General features: G+C 41.3%; 1 protein-coding gene across 2 annotated transcripts in view; it reads left to right on the top strand.

Annotated features, from left to right (window-relative positions):
• Positions 1 to 19,915, top strand: part of cep44 (centrosomal protein 44) — a 59,313-nt gene that overhangs the window by 26,493 nt on the left and 12,905 nt on the right. For both annotated transcript variants that reach the window (XM_078215115.1, XM_078215114.1), the window contains exons 4-7: positions 272 to 418; positions 2,386 to 2,493; positions 14,168 to 14,296; positions 18,224 to 18,427. In XM_078215115.1, coding sequence (XP_078071241.1) covers positions 272 to 418; positions 2,386 to 2,493; positions 14,168 to 14,296; positions 18,224 to 18,427 — 588 coding nt within the window. The remainder of the gene's footprint in view (positions 1 to 271; positions 419 to 2,385; positions 2,494 to 14,167; positions 14,297 to 18,223; positions 18,428 to 19,915) is intronic.

Below are 19,915 nucleotides of genomic sequence, written 5' to 3'. Positions count from 1 at the left end.
CAACAGCAATAAATATGTAGTGAGGATTCATGAATATTGTGCTTTTAGAACAACAGTCTATGAGTGCAGATACAGTTTTATACCTTCTTTCAAAAATACTTAAAACAAGCTTAAATTACTGTGATTTTAAATTTGTTTTTTCAATATGCAAGAATATAGCTGAATGAAGTCCTGAAATCCTAATTTAAGCACACTTTTTAAAGCAAACTGGATAATAAAATCACTCTAAAGTGCAATGTTTACCATCTCTTGTTCCAATTCTTTTTTATAGCTACTACGTGACCAGTTCCAGTATAAACCAATACTATCAAAGGACCAGTTTCTACACTATGGTTTTGCAGAAAGAAAGATGCAGTTTTCAAGTGATATAATAAATTTTGTAATGAAAAGGCACAAGGAATTGAGCAACCTCAACAAGGTAAAGAAAATTTTATTTATTAGTCACAAGTAAGACACTGCAATGAAGTTACTGTGAAATTTCCCTCGTCGCAACATTCTGGCGCCTGTTTGGGTCAATGTAGCTAACCAGCATGTCTTTAAGACTGGGGGAGGAAACCGGAGCATCCGGAGGAAACCCACACAAACACGGGGAGAACGTGCAGATTCCACACAGACAGTGACCCAAGCCGGGAATCGAACCCAGGTCCCTGGCATTGTGAGGCATCAGTGCTTGCTACCGTGCCACCCACAAAGTTTAACTTTATTAGTCACAAGTAAGGCTTACATTAACACTGCAATGAAGTTACTGTGAAATTCCCCTAGTCACCACACTCTGGCACCTGTTCGGGTCAATGTACCTAACCAGCATGTCTTTTTGGATTGTGGGAGGAAACTGGAGCATCCGGGTGAAACCCACGCAGGCACGGGGAGAACGTGCAAACTACTTAGCTAACAAGAATTTAAAAGTAAAGAATTTTCAGAAAGTAATTGTGTATGCTAGTTAAAGTTCTGTTATTTTGCAATGCAGAGCAGATGCCCTGGATGTTTTTCCCTCCTCTTCTCAATCAATAGACACTGAAACCAATTGCAGTGTTTTCATCACCATCCTAGCTGATATTGTCTAACTCAGCACAGACTGAGGGTCAAACCTGAGACACTCCTGGTCTGAATGGCTCAGCTGCACGCTGTTTTAAACAGCTGAACTGTCAAGAAAGAAGTCACGTTTTAAGTAACCATTAACCATATGTTGTCAGGAAATGGGAATTGTTGAACTGAATTGTGCAGCAAAATGCTTAATTTCATTTGCATAGAACAAATAAAGTTTCAGGCTTTGCAGTTAATTTTCCCATATTGGTCTAACAGCATGTCATTTATTTCACAAGTGAAGTTTCAATGGCTGACAACACAATCTCTATAAAGTATGTAGGATTTACTCTAGCTCCTAGACAAAAAAAGGACACAAAAAAACCATTAAAACTGATCTTATTCCCAGCATGTTTAGCCTAACGAGGAAGCCGACACTGCCAAACCGCGCGCCCCCCCCCCCCAACCTCCCCAATTTAGGCCTCTGGTTAAACTAGTAGATTGGTTTCTGATGATGTAATATGAACCCGATCTGCAAATTTAAAGAGGATCCTGTTGGCTTGGGACAGGTGTGCTTGTAGCCTGCAGTTTATAAGTGTAGTCAGTTAGATTGGACTGGAAAAGGATGTGATATGTCCTCCACTCCATTTTAACTGCATCCCTCTCCCCTCAATTGGTTTCTGCCAGGCAGGGGAGTTACAGTTAATGTTAATATCTCAACATTTGTTCAGGAGGAGCCAGAGTGTATACCACATACTTTCTTTAATAAAGAAGACTCTCATGTGTCTGGGTTATAGCTCTGAAGATCGAGATGTGAAGCTTTGCTGCATCTATTGATAGTTTGAGCTAAATAGTTTCAACTCTTCCCTTCCAAGTATTACTAGGCTGTTTGGAATGCAACTATGTTGTGTTGGATTACAGAGTAACATCTAGGGTATAACATATTATGAACAATTTTCCTTGTGCTGACAACTGGAACCCTCTCTTAACAGCATTGTGGGTGTTCCTAAAGCTCACGGACTGCAGTCGTTCAAGAATGCAGCACACCACCACTTTTGCAAGGACAATTAGGGATGGGCAACAAATGTTGGCCCAGCCAGCGACATCAACATCCTATCAACATATATTTAGAAAAATGTTCTGTTTTTTCTCAATATCTGGTGGTGGTCATGATGGGATGAAGATTGCATTAAGTCAACTTTATTTAATAAGTACTTGATTTTGCTCTTACAATTAACAATCCTGTTAAAATATTTATAGTACATTTATATATCTAGTTGCATTTAGAAATGGAACATTAATTTTAATCTATTAAGATGCTAATCGTTAGAATACAATTATTTTTTATTGTGTTCACTGTAGGTCAAGACACAACCATATAAGAATTCAAGTTGTCCTGTGAAAATACACTCACGATTTAAATGTGAATCATTAATTCCTGATACCTTGCCATCCGAACCAAATGCACCAGTAAGTATCTAACTGTAAATGACTTAAGAATCAGACAATTTTACAGCATGGAAACAGGACATTTGGTCCATCAAACCCATCTTGTGCTTTTCATCACACGAACAACCTTATCCATATTCACTAATCTACTTAATCCTTGTAACTTTTAATTTTCTAGCTTCAACTTAAAACAGTTCTGTTGAAACATTTTATGGTCTGCTTTAACAATAATTTGTGGCACAGATTTTCAAATCCTTATCAGCCACTGTGAAAAGAAACTATTTAAGGCCTATCCTTTAATTCTTTTTGTTATCTTAAATTTATGTACTCTCATTATTGTCTCTCTAACCAGGAAAATTAAAGCTACCATGATTTATCTCATTAGAACCTTTCATGATCTGCTTTTGATTTTGTGGAACAAAAATCCCTAACTTTTTAAATGTCTCTTGATAACTGTAATCCCTTTATTGCTGGGAACAATTTGGCGAAACTTTTAAATCTTTCTCTGCAGTAGGAGGTGTGATTTTCCAGCCACATTGTGTTCAGCGCAGATCGCATTGGAGCATTTGTAGGGTCGGAGAATTGTGGGGAAGGGGCTTAGCGCGTTTAGTACTGGTGAGAACTCCTTTGGGATTCAGCCAGTCCCCTCACCCAAGCTGTGCAGGAGCTGTTTCAAACCAGATTCTCCCTGCTTCCAGAATTCTCCGATCCTCGGGCACAGCAGGAAACCGGTGCAGATCACCAATCGTCTCCACAAATGGAGACCAGGCCTGATGGCCTTTCCGGGGGGCTCAGAGGCCATTGAAACCCCTGAGTGGTCAGGGACATGGCTGGGTAGTGCCCCCTGGCACCACGCCCAGCACCCTGGCAGTGACAAGAGTCAGTAACAAGGGGTGGGGCATGAAGGGGGGCCCACTGGGAGGGCCCCATACCAGCAATCTATGTTCGGGGCAAGGGTGGCGATCTATGTTTGTGGGGGGCAACATGCCTTCAGTGAGGTGGGGTGGGGGGATCCCAATGTCTATGGAGGTAGGGGCGGGTCTTCGATTTCACTTTGAGTTTGGGGCGCTCTTTAAAAACAGTGACCGAGCGAGCTCTGGGAAGCCAAGCGTGCTCACATGTTTAAGTTTGCTCCTCTTAGAACTGGTGCAAAACCCGCCCCTCTCCCAAAAAATGACTCAGTGCAGGAAGATCATAATCCGATCTGGCTGGCACGACTCTCATTAGTTTTCATGTCCAAAACGGCACTTCATCAATTTTTGGGAAAATTCCATCCTGGGTGGAATGCAATACTACAACTGTAGCCTAAGTAAGATTTTACTGTCCATGACCTCATTGTAGATAATTGCATTGACATCTCAATTTAACTGACAGGTGAAAATCCCATGCGTCTTATGAATCCATGGCTGTGCCATGTTGCTGATGTGGTGGCATGGTTTCTATCCTCAAATTATATCCTGGTCTCAACCTATGCACTGATATACGCCTCATCCTTGATGATTTCAACCTTCATCTGAATTAATCTTGCCTTCTCACTAATGAAGTTTGACACCTCCAATAATTTTATCAATCACTGTTTGTAATAGGCGTTCTATTTACATTTATTAAAGTATACAAATAATTATCCTGTGGCATTGTTCAAGCAGAGTCTGAAACAGTGATTGCATTGGAAAATTGGCCCACTTGCCATGCATGTGAGACAGAACATTTAAGCCTATGACCAAGCATTAAAATTCCAGTTCCTGTCTGAAACAAACAGCCACTTTGAAGAAAATCGTGATTTTTGTATTGCAGTATAATTGCAGAACCTTGTGATTCGTTGACTCTTTTAAACTCTTTTAAATCAATGCAAATGGAACTCCTGCAGAATTACTCATATACACATCTCCATTTTTCTCTCATTACTAGTGGACCTCCAGTGGTGTCACTAGCCACTAGTTTGAGATTAGATCAGAACAGCAGCATTACCTTGTGCTTTGGCAGTACTTTGGAAGAGAATATGTTGGGGATATATGATCCTGGAGATGGAGGGAACATAATACAGTGCTATAGCAGTAAGGGCGATTTTGGAAGACTAAGTTTTGTCCGAAGGGTAGGGTGCTAAATTGGGGGAAGGCTAACTATAGCCAGATTAGGCAGGATTGGGAGAGGCTGTTCAGGGGTAAGTCCACGTCTGGCATGTGGGAGTCTTTTAAGGAACAGTTGATAAGGCTGCAAGACAGGCATGTGCCTATAAAAAGGAAGGATAGGAAAGGTAGGATTCAAGAGCCGTGGATAACCAGGGAAATTGAGGATCTGATCAAAAAGAAAAGAGAGGAATACGTTAGGTCCAGGCAACTGAAAACAGATGCAGCTCTGGAGGAATACTCGAGGAATTATTTCTCGAGGAATTAAGGGCTATGGGGAGAGAGCGGGTAAATGGAGTTGAAATCAACCATGATTGAATGGTGGAGTGGACTCGATGGGCCAAATGGCCTTACTTCCGCTCCTATGTCTTATGGTCTTAATACAGAGAGATGAGGAAAGAACTCAAACGGGGAGTTAGAAGGGCAAAAAGAGATCACAAAATGTTCTTGGCAGACAGGATTAAGGAGAATCCTAAGGCATTTTATTCATATGTTAGGAACAAAAGAGTTGTCAGGGAAAAAGTCGGACCTCTCAGGGACAAAGGAGGGGAATTATGCTTAGAACCCAAGTGAATAGGGGAGATCCTAAATGAATACTTTGCATTGGTATTCACAAAGGAGAGGGACTTGTTGACTGGGAGTGTCTCAGAGGGAGGTGTTGACCCGTTAGAGAGAATCTCCATTACAAGGGAGGAAGTGTTAGGTTTTTTTAGGTAACATTAAAACTGACAAATCCCCCGGGCCTGATGGCATCTATCCTAGACTGCTCAGGGAGACAAGAGATGTAATTGCTGGGCCTCTGACGGAAATCTTTTTCTCTTCGTTGGACACAGGTGAGGTCCCTGAGGATTGGAGGATCGTGAATGTGGTACCGTTATTTAAGAAGGGTAGCAGGGATAACCCGGGTAATTTTAGGCCAGTGAGCTTGACGTCTGTGGTAGGGAAGTTGTTGGAGAGGATTCCTAGAGACAGGATGTATGCGCATTTAGAACGGAACAATCTCATTAGTGACAAACTGCATGGTTTTGTAAGAGGGAGGTCGTGCCTTACAAATTTGGTAGAGTTTTTTGAGGAAGTGACAAAAACGGTTGACGAAGGAAGGGCCGTGGATGTCATCTATATGGATTTCAGTAAGGCATTTGACAAGTCCCTCATGGCAGGTTGGTTAAGAAGGTTAAGGCTCATGGGATACAAGGAGAGGTGACTAGATGGTTAGAAAACTGGCTTGGCCACAGGAGACAGAGGGGAGCAGTCGAAGGGTCTTTTTCCGGCTGGAGGTCTGTGACCAGTGGTGTTCCGCAGGGTTCTGTACTGGGACCTCTGCTATTTGTGATATATATAAATGATTTGGAAGAAGGTGTAACTGGTGTCATCAGCAAGTTTGCGAATGACACGAAGATGGCTGGACTTGCGGATAGCGATGAACATTGTCGGACAATACAGCAGGATATAGATAGGCTGGAAAATTGGGCGGAGAAATGGCAGATGAAATTTAATCCAGATAAATGCGAAGTGATGCATTTTGGAAGATCTAATGTAGAGGGGAGTTATACAATAAATGGCAGAGCCATCAAGAGTATAGAAACACAGAGGGACCTAGGTGTGCAAGTCCACAAATCCTTGAAGGTGGCAGCACAGGTGGAGAAGGTGGTGAAGAAGGCATATAGTATGCTTGCCTTTATAGGATGGGGTATAGAGTATAAAAGCTGGAGTCTGATGTTGCAGCTGTATAGAACGCTGGTTAGGCCACATTTGGAGTACTGCGTCCAGTTCTGGTCGCCGCACTACCAGAAGGATGTGGAGGCTTTAGAGAGAGTGCAGAGAAGGTTTATCAGGATGTTGCCTGGTATGGAGGGTCTTAGCTATGAGGAGAGATTGGGTAAACCGGGCTTGTCCTCCCTGGAAAGACGGAGAATGAGGGGAGACCTAATAGAGGTGTACAAAATTATGAAGGGTATAGATAGGGTGAACAGTGGGAAGCTTTTTCCCAGGTCGGAGGTGACGATCACGAGGGGTCACGGGCTCAAGGTGAGAGGGGCGAGGTATAACTCAGATATCAGAGGGACGTTTTTTACACAGAGAGTGGTGGGGCCTGGAATGCGCTGCCAAGTAGGGTGGTGGAGGCAGACATGCTGGCATCGTTTAAGACTTACCTGGATACTCACATGAGCAGTCTGGGAATGGAGGGATACAAACGAATGGTCTAGTTGGACCAATGAGCGGCACAGGCTTGGAGGGCCGAAGGGCCTGTTTCCTATGCTGTACTGTTCTTTGTTCTTTGTGAGCTGAGCTTCCATCATAATACACTCTCTATGACTAAAACTGCTTGCTTCTACCTCCGTAACATTGCTTGTCTCTACTGCTTCAGCCCATTGGATCCTGAAACCCTTATGCACACCTTTATTATCACCAGAATTTTATTTTCCAGTGCACTCTTGGCCAGTCTTCCACCTTTCACCCTCTGTCAACTTGAGCTCATCCAAAACTCCACTCACATATGCCAAATCTTGTTCACCCATCACCTCTACTATACTCAACGACCCACATTGGGAGGTCAGACAATAAAACTTAAGTGCTTATCCATGTGTCAGATCCCTTCATAGCCTTACCTCCCCCTATTCTTATAGCCTCCCTGTAGTCTGCCAAGATCTCTGTATAACTACAATTCTGGCATCTGGTTAGGTTGATTGGCCATAGTAAATTGCCCCTTAGTGTCAGGGGGACTAGAGTGGATAAATGGGGTTATGGGAATAGGGCCTGGGTGGGATTGGGTCTGTGTAGACTCGATGGACCAAGTGGCCTCCTGCACTGTAGGGCTTCTATGATCTTGCTGATCACCGACTTCCATTGTCCCACCAAATCTCTCTACCTGTCACCTCCTTTAAGATATTCCTTAAAAACCTCTGAAACAAGCTCTGAACATCTCGAGTGCCTCACTGTCAGATTTTGCTTGATAAAACTCTTGTGAAGCATTATGTAAATTGTTGTTGCTGTGGAGATCCTGGGTTCTGCCAATATAGGAGGAGGCGGGGTAGTTTGGTTTGGTAACACTGAAAAGTTAAGATCTTGGCATGTGATAATATTCAGAAGATGGAGATGGATGAAGTAGCGAGCACGATTACATAATTAAATATTTATAAACAATAAATGTTTAGAATTTCAAGTGTAAGCCTCAGTGCAGGCAAAGTCTGTTTTAGCTAGACTGCTTCAAAATATAGAAAGTCAGAAGAATATAGTTTTGATGTGGAACTTATGCTACAAAAGCTTAGTAAATTTGTCTTCTAGTTAGCTTACAAATCATTTGGAAAACAAAAATTCAGAAATATTGTTATGGAATGAGAATGGCAGAGTACCATTTCACTGAGAAATATCCTGTTGCCCCTGTTTAGCTAAGAATAATAGCTTTGGAGAAAATTGCAAGGCAAGGTTTTTGAGGAGTTTAAGGCCTCAATGTAAAATCATTGATTAAATAAAAATCTTATGGGTTAGTTTGATCGCCGTAAGGAAATTTGTAATTTTCACTTGATTGTTGCAAATCTTTTGAGTATCTCAAGTGATTTTGGTCAGTTCACGTTATCATTTCTATCATTATGTTCTCCATGGCTAATTATTGAATTGTTTGAATATACAATGTTAAAAATTCACATCATTCTTCCAATATCCCCTATACTTGGCTTTCTTTCCAGAAAACCTCCTCATTTAAGTACAGGAACACCTGCCCTTTCACCATGTTCCTTCCCAATTTCAGGATGACAATAGCTTTCTTGATGGAACACTGATCTACTTGTCTTTCTTTCACTTTAGCAGACTGTATTCGTTGATCAACTAAGGGGTCTCTTGTACTTTGGGGAGACCCAAAGCAGATTGAATGATTGCTTTGTTGAACACCTCTGCTCAGTCCACAAGATGACCCTGAGCTTCAGATTACTTGTGGTTTTACTTTTCCACCCCACTTTCCCTCTGTCCTTAATCTTTTATTCTGTTCCAGTAAAGTTTGGGGAACAGCACCTTGCCTTTCGCTTAACCACTTTAAAGCCTTTCACACTCGCAATTAACAATTTCAGACCATTACTGCTGCTCCCATTTTTTCAGGCAACCAGTACTTTAATGGTAATGATTCTGCTTTCCCTAAACGCACCTTTTATTTCTTTATAAGCCCTATTACTTCCCTGTTTTGCCTTGCACCATCTTCCCTTTTTTCATCCCTCCTGTCTGCTGCCCTCTCCCTTCCCTTTTGTTGTTTCCCCCCCACCCCTCCTCCTATTTCTGTACTTGCTTAAAACATGCACATCTGTAACATTTGACATCGACCTGAAACGTTAACTCTGTTTCTCTTTCCACAAATGCTTTTTAAGCTGCTGAACATTTCCAATGATTCCTGTTCACATTCCTTAAAAATTCTTACAGTTGATTTCTGGATTATTCTTGCTTGATTCCTCCAACCCTGATCTGTTCAGTTTCGTTTGTCGCTGTTTTACTTTGCAATGTATGCTACCAATGTGGGCAAATTTCCAGATTTGTTTATTTATTTATACACACACACACCTATATATGCTTGTGTGTGTGTAATATGTAGATACCCTGTAACATTACTCATATTAAATTATTTATGAAATACAGGCATATTAGCTCATGTAAATTTGCTTCATTGTATTTCAAAAAATGGAATCATACAGCTCAAAAGGAGACTATTCAGCCCATCATGCTTTGTTGATTCTTTATAAAAACTATCTAATTAATTTCACTCCTGCTGTTCTCGGTAGCCTTGCACATTTTTTAAAAAAAAGTATATATCCATTTCCTTTTTCAAAATTACTGTTGAATTAGCCTCCACTATCCTTTCAGGCAGCACAATCCAGATAATGATAACTCGCCAAGAAAGAAAACTTCTCCTCATCTCCCCGCTGATTTCTGTTATCAATTTTCCCCTTTTGTATATAATGCATTTGTTGTGGCAATGATAACAATAGACACCATGAAAATGAAGAAGCACTATCTACTTCTGCACAATTGACTGGTAGAATAATGAGAGCCAAAGCATTTTCAACTATAACAGGCTCTGTTGGCCTGCTTATTGTGTCAGAATTCACGTCAAGCTGGTATTAGCTGAGCTACTCCAAATATATTAAACTGATTAATCTCCTGTTGTGTTGCACATGGGGAATTAAGACCAAGTGTAGGCGTCAGGCAAAGTAGAGTTGTGGCAGATAATTGCATCACAGTTTGAAATCATAATTCAGTACTAAAATTAATTAATTAACTGCACCCAATGTTACTCCATAATTTTGCCAATGCAACTCTGACAACAAAGAAGTGTATGTAACAAATGTTTCCTAGTAAACATTTCATCTATAAAGGATTAGTTACGTATATTAAAATTTTACACTAACGCAGAACCATTAACATGCACAAAAAAAGGCAAGTATTGAAAGCACGTAAATTGAGAATTTTGGGTTTGTTCCTTGTCAGACTGAGATGTAATCTGTCCAGCAACAGCCGGGCACCATTTTCATAGCAAGGACTTTATACTTATGGAAAGTCTGCAAAAAACAACTCAAAAAAGGTTGCAAGGTTAAAGTTCAGACATGAAAAAGCAGGCCAAATAATTACAGTATTTAAGATTTGATACTTAAATGAATTTGTAATTTAATTGGTCACCTTCTTCTTGAGTTCCCTGACCAATGGCAGGTCCTTGGTGATTATTTGCCAGATCACAGTAAAGAGCCATGATTTTTACAATGGCCCTCAATCTACTTTTAAAGTTTATTTGTTAGTGTCACAAAGAGTCTTACATTAACACTGCAATGAAGTTACTGTGAACATCCCCTGGTCACCACACTCTGATGCCTGTTCAGGTACACTGAGGGAGAATTTAGCACGGCCAATGCACCAAACCAGCACGTCTTTCAGACTGCGGGAAGAAACTGGAATGGGAATTTGAACTCTTGTGGTGTTGGCACAAACCTGATCTACTGAGCGAACTGCCCTACCCATCCCCCACCAGCTAGTCTACTCACTACAATTCCATAATCATTTGTAGCATGCAGCAAGAAATTATTTTTGAATATTTTCAACTGTAAAATAAATTAGAAAAATCTTAAATTTCTTGACTCCTACATTGGAATGAAGAGACGAAAGTCTCAAGAAACCTATGATTCTTTATTAATAGAAGAGAGACAAACTTTAATCAATGCTATATAAAGTATGTGTATCTGTACTCAGATCATGGTGCTGCCAAAGACTTATGTCACCTTGGCTTGAGCACACCATTGAAAAGAGCAGTATGGCTGCGATTTTCCTTGGTATTAGCAAAGGCTGATGTCAGGTGGGAAAAGCAGTATTGAAACTGTCAATGGCAATGGCTGCTGGCTCCGTCCTTTTTGCGACATTTTGGAAATAAAAGTTCAAGTCACGTGTCCCATGACTATGACCATGACCCCGCCAGCAGCTTTGAAGCATGAGAATCAGGGTGCCATTTTTAAAAGCTGCCCCAGCACAAAGCAAGCAAACCACACCAGTTCACCCTGGAACCCCAGGCATATGTTCAGTGGGGATGGGACATTCACATCATGCATTTATGCCGGCGTTAAACGCAACTTTGCATTTCTCACAATGTTTCCGTTCCCATTGCCGAACTCGTCCAGTGTGAACAGGAGCTGAAAATCCTGGTCTACATTATTCCTGTAGCCTGTTCCTGTGCTCAGTTATGAGTACTGAGTGACATTCTGTACCGATAGTGTGCCCACTGCCTGTCCGATGTGCACATTTTATTGACTAAGAGTGCAAATGTGATTAACTGCCTAGGTCTGGGATGGGGTGAAACAATGATCAAGTAGGTGGTTTGCCCAGGACGAGGCTAGCCCATTGCACTTTGGGTATGCTGACGGATGCAATGTCCCCAAATGCGAGATACTCGACTGCAAAATTTGTGGATGTCAAAACCTAAATCCTAAATAGCTGCTGCTGTGAAATACATGAGCACACATGAGGACGGCCTCAAGCGGGATCTTGGGTTCATGTCACACTATCTGTAACCCCCATGACGTGCCTGGGCTTGCAAAATCTCACTAACTGTCCTGTCTGGAGACAATACACATCTCTTTAAACTGTGCTTAACGCTCTCTCCACTCACATTGTCTGTACCTTTAAGACTTGATTACCTGTAAAGACTCGCATTCCAACCATTATTTTGTAAATTGAGTTTGTGTCTCTGTGCCTTGTTTGTGAACAGAACTCCCACTCACCTGACGAAGGAGCAGCGCTCCGAAAGCTAGTGGCTTTTGCTACTAAATAAACCTGTTGGACTTTAACCTGGTGTTGTGAGACTTCTTACTGTGAAATACAACAGCAGATGGGACAAATCTGTGATAGGCAGATACAACATTGAAAAGTTGTAGCACAGCACCATCTACAGGTGGCACTGGTTAAAAACAAGATTCCCCTCCCAAGTTTTTAATGAACACATGCCACATGTAGTGAATTTAATATAAAGATTTACACTTCACTACTTCAGGACATTCCAAAGCATTTTACAGCCAATTAAATACTTTTCAAGCATAGCCGTGCTGGAAATGACTGAAACAAGGCAGCCAATTTGTGCGCATGAAGCTCCCAAAAAGAACAATGATAACGACCAGATAATCTGCTTTATATGGTTTTACAGAATGGGCAGATAGAAATCAATACAGAGCAAGTTTGAAGTGATGCATTTTAGCAGAATGGATAGATACTTAATGGCATAAGTCTAAAAGGTGTGCAGGAACAGAGGGACCTGGGGGTGCATGTGCATCGATCTTTGAAGGTGGCAGGAAATATTGAGAGTGTGGTTTGCAAAGCATAAGGGATCTTGGGCTTCTTAAATGGAGGTATTGAGTTCAAAGTGGGGAGGTATGCTGAAGCTTTATAAAACTCTGGAAAGGCCAGAACTTGGGCTATTGTGTCCAGTTCGGGACACCACACTTTAGGGAGGATGCAGAGGAGATTTACCAGAATTATTCCAGGAAAGAGAAATATTAGATTCAAATTTAAATCGAAGAAGCTGGGAGTTGTTCTCCTTGGAGCAAAGGAGATTGAGGGACGTTTGATGGAGGTGTACATGATTATGACAGGTTTAAATAATATAGACAAAAATAATCTGATTGTACAGGGGCTTGGACGTCACAGATTTAAGGTTTTGGATAAGAGATGCAGGAAGAACTTTTTAATACAGTGGTTGGTAATGACCTAGAACTTGCTGCCTTCGTTCTAAGGGTGGTGGACGTAGAGACAATGAGTTTGAAAGGAAATTTGATAGGCACTTGAGGGAAATAAGCTTGCAAGGCCACAGGGATAGAGAATGAGAATGGGACTGAGAATTCTCTATTGATCATCAGGAAACTGGGAATAACTCCCCTGCTCTTCCTTGAAGTAGTGCAATGAGACCTTTTATGTCCACCTGAGAGAGCAGATTAGACCTCCGTTTAATATCTCATCCAAAAGATGGAACCACTGAACGCACTCCCTCAGTACTGCACTGGACTGTCAGCTTAGAACTTTGTGCTCACCTATGGAATTGAACATGAACCCACAACCTTCTCACAGGGGGGTGAAAGTGATTCAACAGAAACCTGTTGCAATTGATTTTGTTAATGAGATTGTATTCTGAGTTAAAGATTTAGTAGTAAAATTGTTGGGATCTGTTTATGGTTGGGTAGATGAAAAAATTCAGGCTGCACGAGGAAGTAGTTGGACTCAGGTCAGTGCACATTCAAGTGGAGAATAAGTTTGGCCTCATAAGAAAAGAATCGGGTGCTGGAGAGGGACTTGGATTTTGGGAGGCTGGCAGATTAGTCATGATTTTAATGAATGGTGGAGCAGGCTCAAGTGTCCAACTGGCCTATCCCTGCTCCTATTTCATATGTTCTTATGGGACGTACCCATGAGAGAGAGGATTTTTTTTAAAAGGCAGCTGTAAATTGAGCCTCAAGCTCTGGGTTAAAGTAAGTCCCATTTGAAAGATATATGATGGACACATGCTGGATGATAGATAATCTTCGTTTATGTATTCTGAAATTCTACAGTACTTACATCCTGCTCTCTATGGTATTTTCTTCCAAAATTGCTATGTCACTGAACTGGTATTCTGTAACTATATATGTCAGATGCTCCTAACATAATGGTTTATGATAAGGATATTCTCTTCCGAATTATAAAAAAGGTAAACCTAATTCTGGAGAAAAAGACTGAATTTTAAATACTCAAATTGGTATTTAAATTACATGTTGCTGAAGAACATTAGGTAGATTTAATGTGTTGTTGTTCCCAGTTCAGAATGCTGCTTGAAAAGTGAGTAGTCCAGGAAATTGTGGGCTCGAGTGCCTGATTTTCCATCCATTTAAATTAGTGAACAAATAAATCAGGCTCTGTAGGCCTGTGATTTTTCAACAAGCACTCTCTGCAAGTGTCAGTCTGTGCTGGGAGTACCTAACAGTAGATCAGCCCTATAGAAGTAGCACCAGCGTATGTGTGCGTGCATGCGCCAGCATGTGTTGCAAAGAACATGAAGGATAAACTTCTCTCTTTCTTTTTAGATAAAACCTTTGGTAGAACGTCATTTATCCAGTGATGATATAAAAACAATTCACATTTCACCCAGTCTTGAAAATGATGTTGAAGATGAGCCTGTTAGAGAATATTCAGAACTACCCACTTCACGTGAAGTAAGTATTGTCCTATTAAACCTAAATGAAGGACAAATCTGATGCAACAGTTGGAAGGAAACTAATGGAAAATAAGTCCAGTTCGTCAGAGTTAACTGGTGTCAAACCTGGGTTTAAAGATCCCATAGCTTGTGGGAGGCAGGCATGACTGAGGAAAATGACCAGAATTAGATTATTTGAGATGGAAATATGATGCATGCATTACGCAGGATCACAACTTCTCGACCATTGTTCTCTATGCTTGTAAATAGTTTTGGAAATCGTTCTTCAGTAATGCTGAGACAATATCCTCAGTATCTTAATTTGAGAATATTATGTTAATGATTACAGCACAATGAAACTGGACTTTATGCAGCATTTTAACAGCCTACACAAGTGGGATCACAGAGAGAAGAGAAGGAGACAACAAAAATGGAGGGAGGGGGGTGGTGTCGTAAGAACTCTCTGACCATGTTCCAGGGAATTTTGCTGACAGTGTGACTGGCTTCCAGCTGGCAAATACAAATATCCAAGTGCTTTACTAGGGAATATTTTGCCAGGCCATTGGCATTTTGCCAACAACAGACTGACACCACCACCCGCCCCACCAAAACTGGCTCGCTGAATATAGGTAGCCTCCCATCGGCGATCAGGGGGAAGCAATTTTTAGTCAGAGGAAACCGCGGGTGGAGAATGCGGCCCTTGTGGTTCCAGTGATTTCCACAGAGGGGTTTCCCCTCCATCAGTCTAATTTTGAAAATTTTTAAAGAACTTCTTTTGACCTTCCTGGGGTAGGCTGCAGGGTCTGTGCCTCAGAAATGGTCAACATTCCTAGTGGGGCTGCTGAGGCTCCTGCTCCAACGACCTGCAGCTTCAGGGGGCAGGCCAGCGCCCAGAATAGGGCAACAACCCGGGTGGCGGTTTATTCATGAGCTGCTGCACATAAAATCCTAATTTCTATAGGATTAGGCTATTGACTTGGATGATCAGCCATGATCGTAATGAATGGCGGAGCAGGCTCAAAGGGCCAAATGGCCTCCTCCTGCCCCTATCTTCTATGTTTCTATGTTTTAAAGTTAATGGGGAAATCCCACCAGCTAGTTATGTAAACAACTCATTTTTCTGATTGTTGTCAGGGTGCCAACCCATTTTTGGAAAATTCTGCCCTTTGTTTCTGATTACACGTTTTTAATGGCTGGAAAATCTAGAAAGCAGACAGCCAGTGTATTGATCTGTGTGCCCAACTTTCAGCCGACAGCAGTGCAGATCAGAGAGTAGAGTGTCATAATGTCAAGGCTTCTACCTTGAAAATAGTCTAAGTGGATTAATTGCTTTAGGAATCCCCAGGAAGGAGCTTTCCACATTCTGAAGTTTAACATTGATGTTGAAGTTCCATTATTGAATGCTGAGTCATCTTTGACTTTCATCTTATCAGCACTCTAAGATTTTTAGTTTTAAAAAATCCTGTGGGGATATGTTATAATCCCTGGCTAAGAATTTAGAGGAATCTCATTCAACATCATCATTCATTTTGCTATGTTTATGTCTCATTGAAAGGAATCTACCAAAGTGAGTGAGATTTGAACAGGTCAGATGAGTTGACAAGCCCCTCTTTTAGGTCAAAGGACATTAAAACTAATTAGAAAACCAAAATCAGTGAAAATCGAAAATGCTTCATCAATGTCAGTATAGATAACTCAACATTCTAAACCCAAACAATTTAATTTGTTAAAATTAGCTCCTGTTCATTCATCCTTATTCTGGACCAAACTTGTCTCTGATTCCATTGGAAAGCTCTCCCCACTACCTTTGCTGATATTCCACCCCTTGAACATCTTTTGGAACCACATTGTCTCCGCAGTTGACTCCAGTCTTCAGCATTGGATTCTGGACACTCCTACCTGACTCCACATTGTTTACGAATTGGCTTAATCTCAGCTCAAGGTCTAAGACTTTAATTTTGGATTATTTCATGTTTCCTCAATGTACTCCACTTACAACTGTGATGTATCTTGTGTAATTTCTTACATACCAAGATAACGCAAATTTACTTGAGGACTATTGATATGCATATTTTTGGCTGATATGGATCGAAGCCTTCTGTTTTCTTGTTGTTATTCTCTTCCCAGTCCATCTGTTTACTCTCCCTCTGTTCCTGGATCTCGGCCATGCCATCAATTATTTGTCCCATCTTGGGTGCTTTACCCTGCCAAATCCATCATTACTTTTCTGCCTTCCAACTCTTCCTTATATTGTCTCAAGCTTGAGTGTCCTGTGATTATGCCTATAGCTAGCCTCTGTGAGTGTCTCCCCTCATTCCTCGCGAACTCATTCAAGCATCAATTGGTTCATCTTGTTAACAACCCTAACTGCTCCATCTTTCTCTTTAATCTTTCCATGCAGCAGACCTGGGACCAAACCTCTTGCTCCACTGCTCTGCTAACAATCACTGCCTGTTTTGTTTTTGTTTCGAAAAGTCTATTAACTTGCAAGTTCACTATAAGAAGGATGTTGGGGCAAAAGAGAGAACATTATGAGGCTGCTGCCTGGTCTCAAGAACTATAAGTGTAAAAAAATTAAGAAAGACTGGAGCTTGTGCTCCAGCATTTCTGCCTCACAGCGCCAGGGACCTGGGTTCAATTCCGGCCTCGGGTCACTGTGTAGAGTTTGCACGTTCTCCCCGTGTCTGCATGGGTTACCTCTGGGTGCTCCGGTGTCCTCCCACAGTCCAAAGATGTGCGGGTTAGGTGGATTGGCCATGCTAAATTGACCCTAGTGTCAGGGGGATTAGCAGGGTAAATATATGGGGTTATGGGAATAGGGCCTGGGTGGGATTGTGGTCGGTGCAGACCCGATGGGCTGAATGGCCTTCTGTACTATAGGGATTCTATGTAAGATGATAGGATGTGTTTAAAATCTGAAGAGATGGAAATATGGGGGTAGAAACAGACAGGAGCAAGGATGTCTTACTACAGTTGTACAGGGCCTGGGTGAGACCACACTGGGAGTATTGAGTGCACCTTTGGTCTCCTTACCTAGGAAAGGATATAGTTATCATAGAGGGAGTGCAGTGAAGGTTCACCAGACTGATTCCTGAAATGGCAGGAATTGTCTTATGAGGAGAGATTGGGTCGACTGGGACTGTACTCACTGGAGTTTAGAAGGAGATCTCTTTAAAACCTTTAAAATCCTGACAGGGCTGTGCAGACTGGATGCAGAGGTGATGTTCGGTGCATGCTTGGAGGGCCGAAGGAACAGTTCCTGTGCAGTCATTTTCTTTGTTCTTTATGTTTCTCCTGATTGGGGTTTCCAGAACAAGGGGGTCACAGTCTCAGGATATGGGGTAGGTTATTTAGTACTGAGGTGAGAAGAAACTTTTTCACTCAGAGGGTGGCGAGCCTATGGATTTCTCTATAACAGAAAGCTGTAGAGGCCAAGTTAAGAAGGAAATAGATTTCTGGAGCTTAAAGGCATCGAGGTATGGGGGGAGTGCAGGATTTAAAAAGCATTTGATTTCTGTGACTCTTTTTGACATTCTTCTTGTATCTCATTCTTCGGCTCAGCGTTGATTTTTCTTTTCTTCTGATACACCATGGGATGTTTTTGTACACTCAAGGTGCTGTATATAACTTCCTGCAGCTACAATGGTAGCATTAGCAGCATGTTAATCTTAATATTTCTTGCCCAGAACTGTGATTTTAGACATGCACTATTATTGTAGCAACTATCTGAGCTGAAGCAGTGATGAAATAGAAGATGATCTTTTTCCTGGTGCATATGGAATCCATCAATATGGTGCGAATTGTATTTAAAAGCTTTATTGTGGAAGGGGCTTGGTGAAGTTGTGGTGATGCCTTTTTAAAACAATTACAACCATAACAACAGTCGTATCAGTTATCGATATCTGTTATATTTTTAAAGCTGAACACATTGTTTCTTGCTTGGCAGTCACAGGCACTAGAGATTGAAATGCTAAAGCATCAGGTTGCCAAATGTCAGGAGAAGCTCCAGGTACTGGATGTGGTACAGAGTAAGCTGCAGGCTTTAGAATGTGCGACAGCTGGAAAAGTGATTATAGATGAGAAGGACTGGAATAATCTGCTGAGCCGTGTTGTTCTACTAGAAACTCAGCTGTTGCTGCATTCCAGAAAGGTAAGCCAGAATTTTATTTTTAGATGTACTTTAGTTTGCTGGCCAATTCAATTACAAGCTTCATCACAATCAAGCCTGATTCTGTTCTGACACAGTGTGAACACTTCTAACATGGCTCAGTGGCCAGTGACCAGAAGTGAACATTTCCAGCTATCCCCACCCTGTGCCCTGCCTTGCCAAGCCCTTGGGCACTGATGCGAGGCAAAATCAACTAGCTCAACCAGGACCAGAAATCAAATCTGGAAGGTCCCTTTCGTGGCTTCTCTTCTCCCCATGTAAGCCTATTAAGTCACAACAAGCGCTCTCCTTATTGACCTTGCCAAACTTCATTTTCCATGAGAGATGTTCTGTCTTGAAATATTTCCATTGCATTTCCTTATATATTGTTTCAAATTTCTTTGCTTTTCCTAGCAACAAGGAACCTGTTTTCTTTAAATGAGCCTCTTATTGACAACATTGACATCAAACATACTATATGATTCAATAGAAGAATTAAGTAATATTAAGAGATAATACTCTTAATAATATTAAGTAATATTAAGAGATAATACTAATATTAAGCCACCCAATGTGTTAACCATTTTACTGCAGTTTTTCAACCCAACGTTTAATGATTTAATGCATTCCAGACTAAATGACGACCCAGATTTTGTGTAGCATTTACCATCATAACTCTTCTGAAACTGAATGCAGCTGCTGGAGTGCACACATGCACAGATTAAATGGGAGATCCAGAAGTTGCTGTCAGTGATTCTATACTTTCCCAGAGGGTGTGCACTTCCTCAGAGAGTGTGCAGTTGAACAGGTGAAGTTCCTCCAGTTCCCCTATTTCATCCACCCTAACTGCAGTCAAATAGTTGTAACTAGATTCTTAACACTGGACTAATTTCATAATTACTCTGGCCTTAAAGTTTCTTAAAAAAAACATAAAGTAAATGAAAAGTGGTAAAGTTAAAGAACCAATTGGAAACATTGATTTGTGCTCTGTAACTTTTTATATACTGCATATTTAAAATAAAATCAATTCTAAAGCATGCAATTTTCACAAAAACATACAATATAGCATTGTACTGGCATGAATAATTTCATAAATTTAAATTGGCTTTCCATGAGTAAAATTTGATTTATTATTGCCACATGCATTAGTATACAGTGAGAAGTATTGTTTCTTGCATGCTATACAGACAGAGCATACCGTTCATGGAAACAAGGGAGTGCAGAATGTAGTGTTACAGTCATAGCTAGGGTGGAGAGAAAGAACAACTTAATGCAAGGTAGGGCCATTCAAGAGTCTGATGGCACCAGGGAAGAAGCTGTTCTTGAGTCGGTACATGACCTCAGACTTTTGTATCTTTTTCCTGATGGAAGAAGGTGGAAGAGAGAATGTCCGGGGTACATGGGGTCCTTAATTATGCTGGCTGCTTTGCCGAGGGAGCGGGAAATGTAGACAAAGTCAGTGGATGGGAGGCTGGTTTGCGTGATGAATTG

Source organism: Mustelus asterias, chromosome 6, assembly GCF_964213995.1.
Source record: "Mustelus asterias chromosome 6, sMusAst1.hap1.1, whole genome shotgun sequence".
In the NCBI taxonomy this organism is placed as follows: Eukaryota; Metazoa; Chordata; class Chondrichthyes; order Carcharhiniformes; family Triakidae; genus Mustelus; species Mustelus asterias.
The sequence above is the reverse complement of the archived record's forward strand: the minus strand, read 5'-3'. Positions and strand labels throughout refer to the sequence as shown.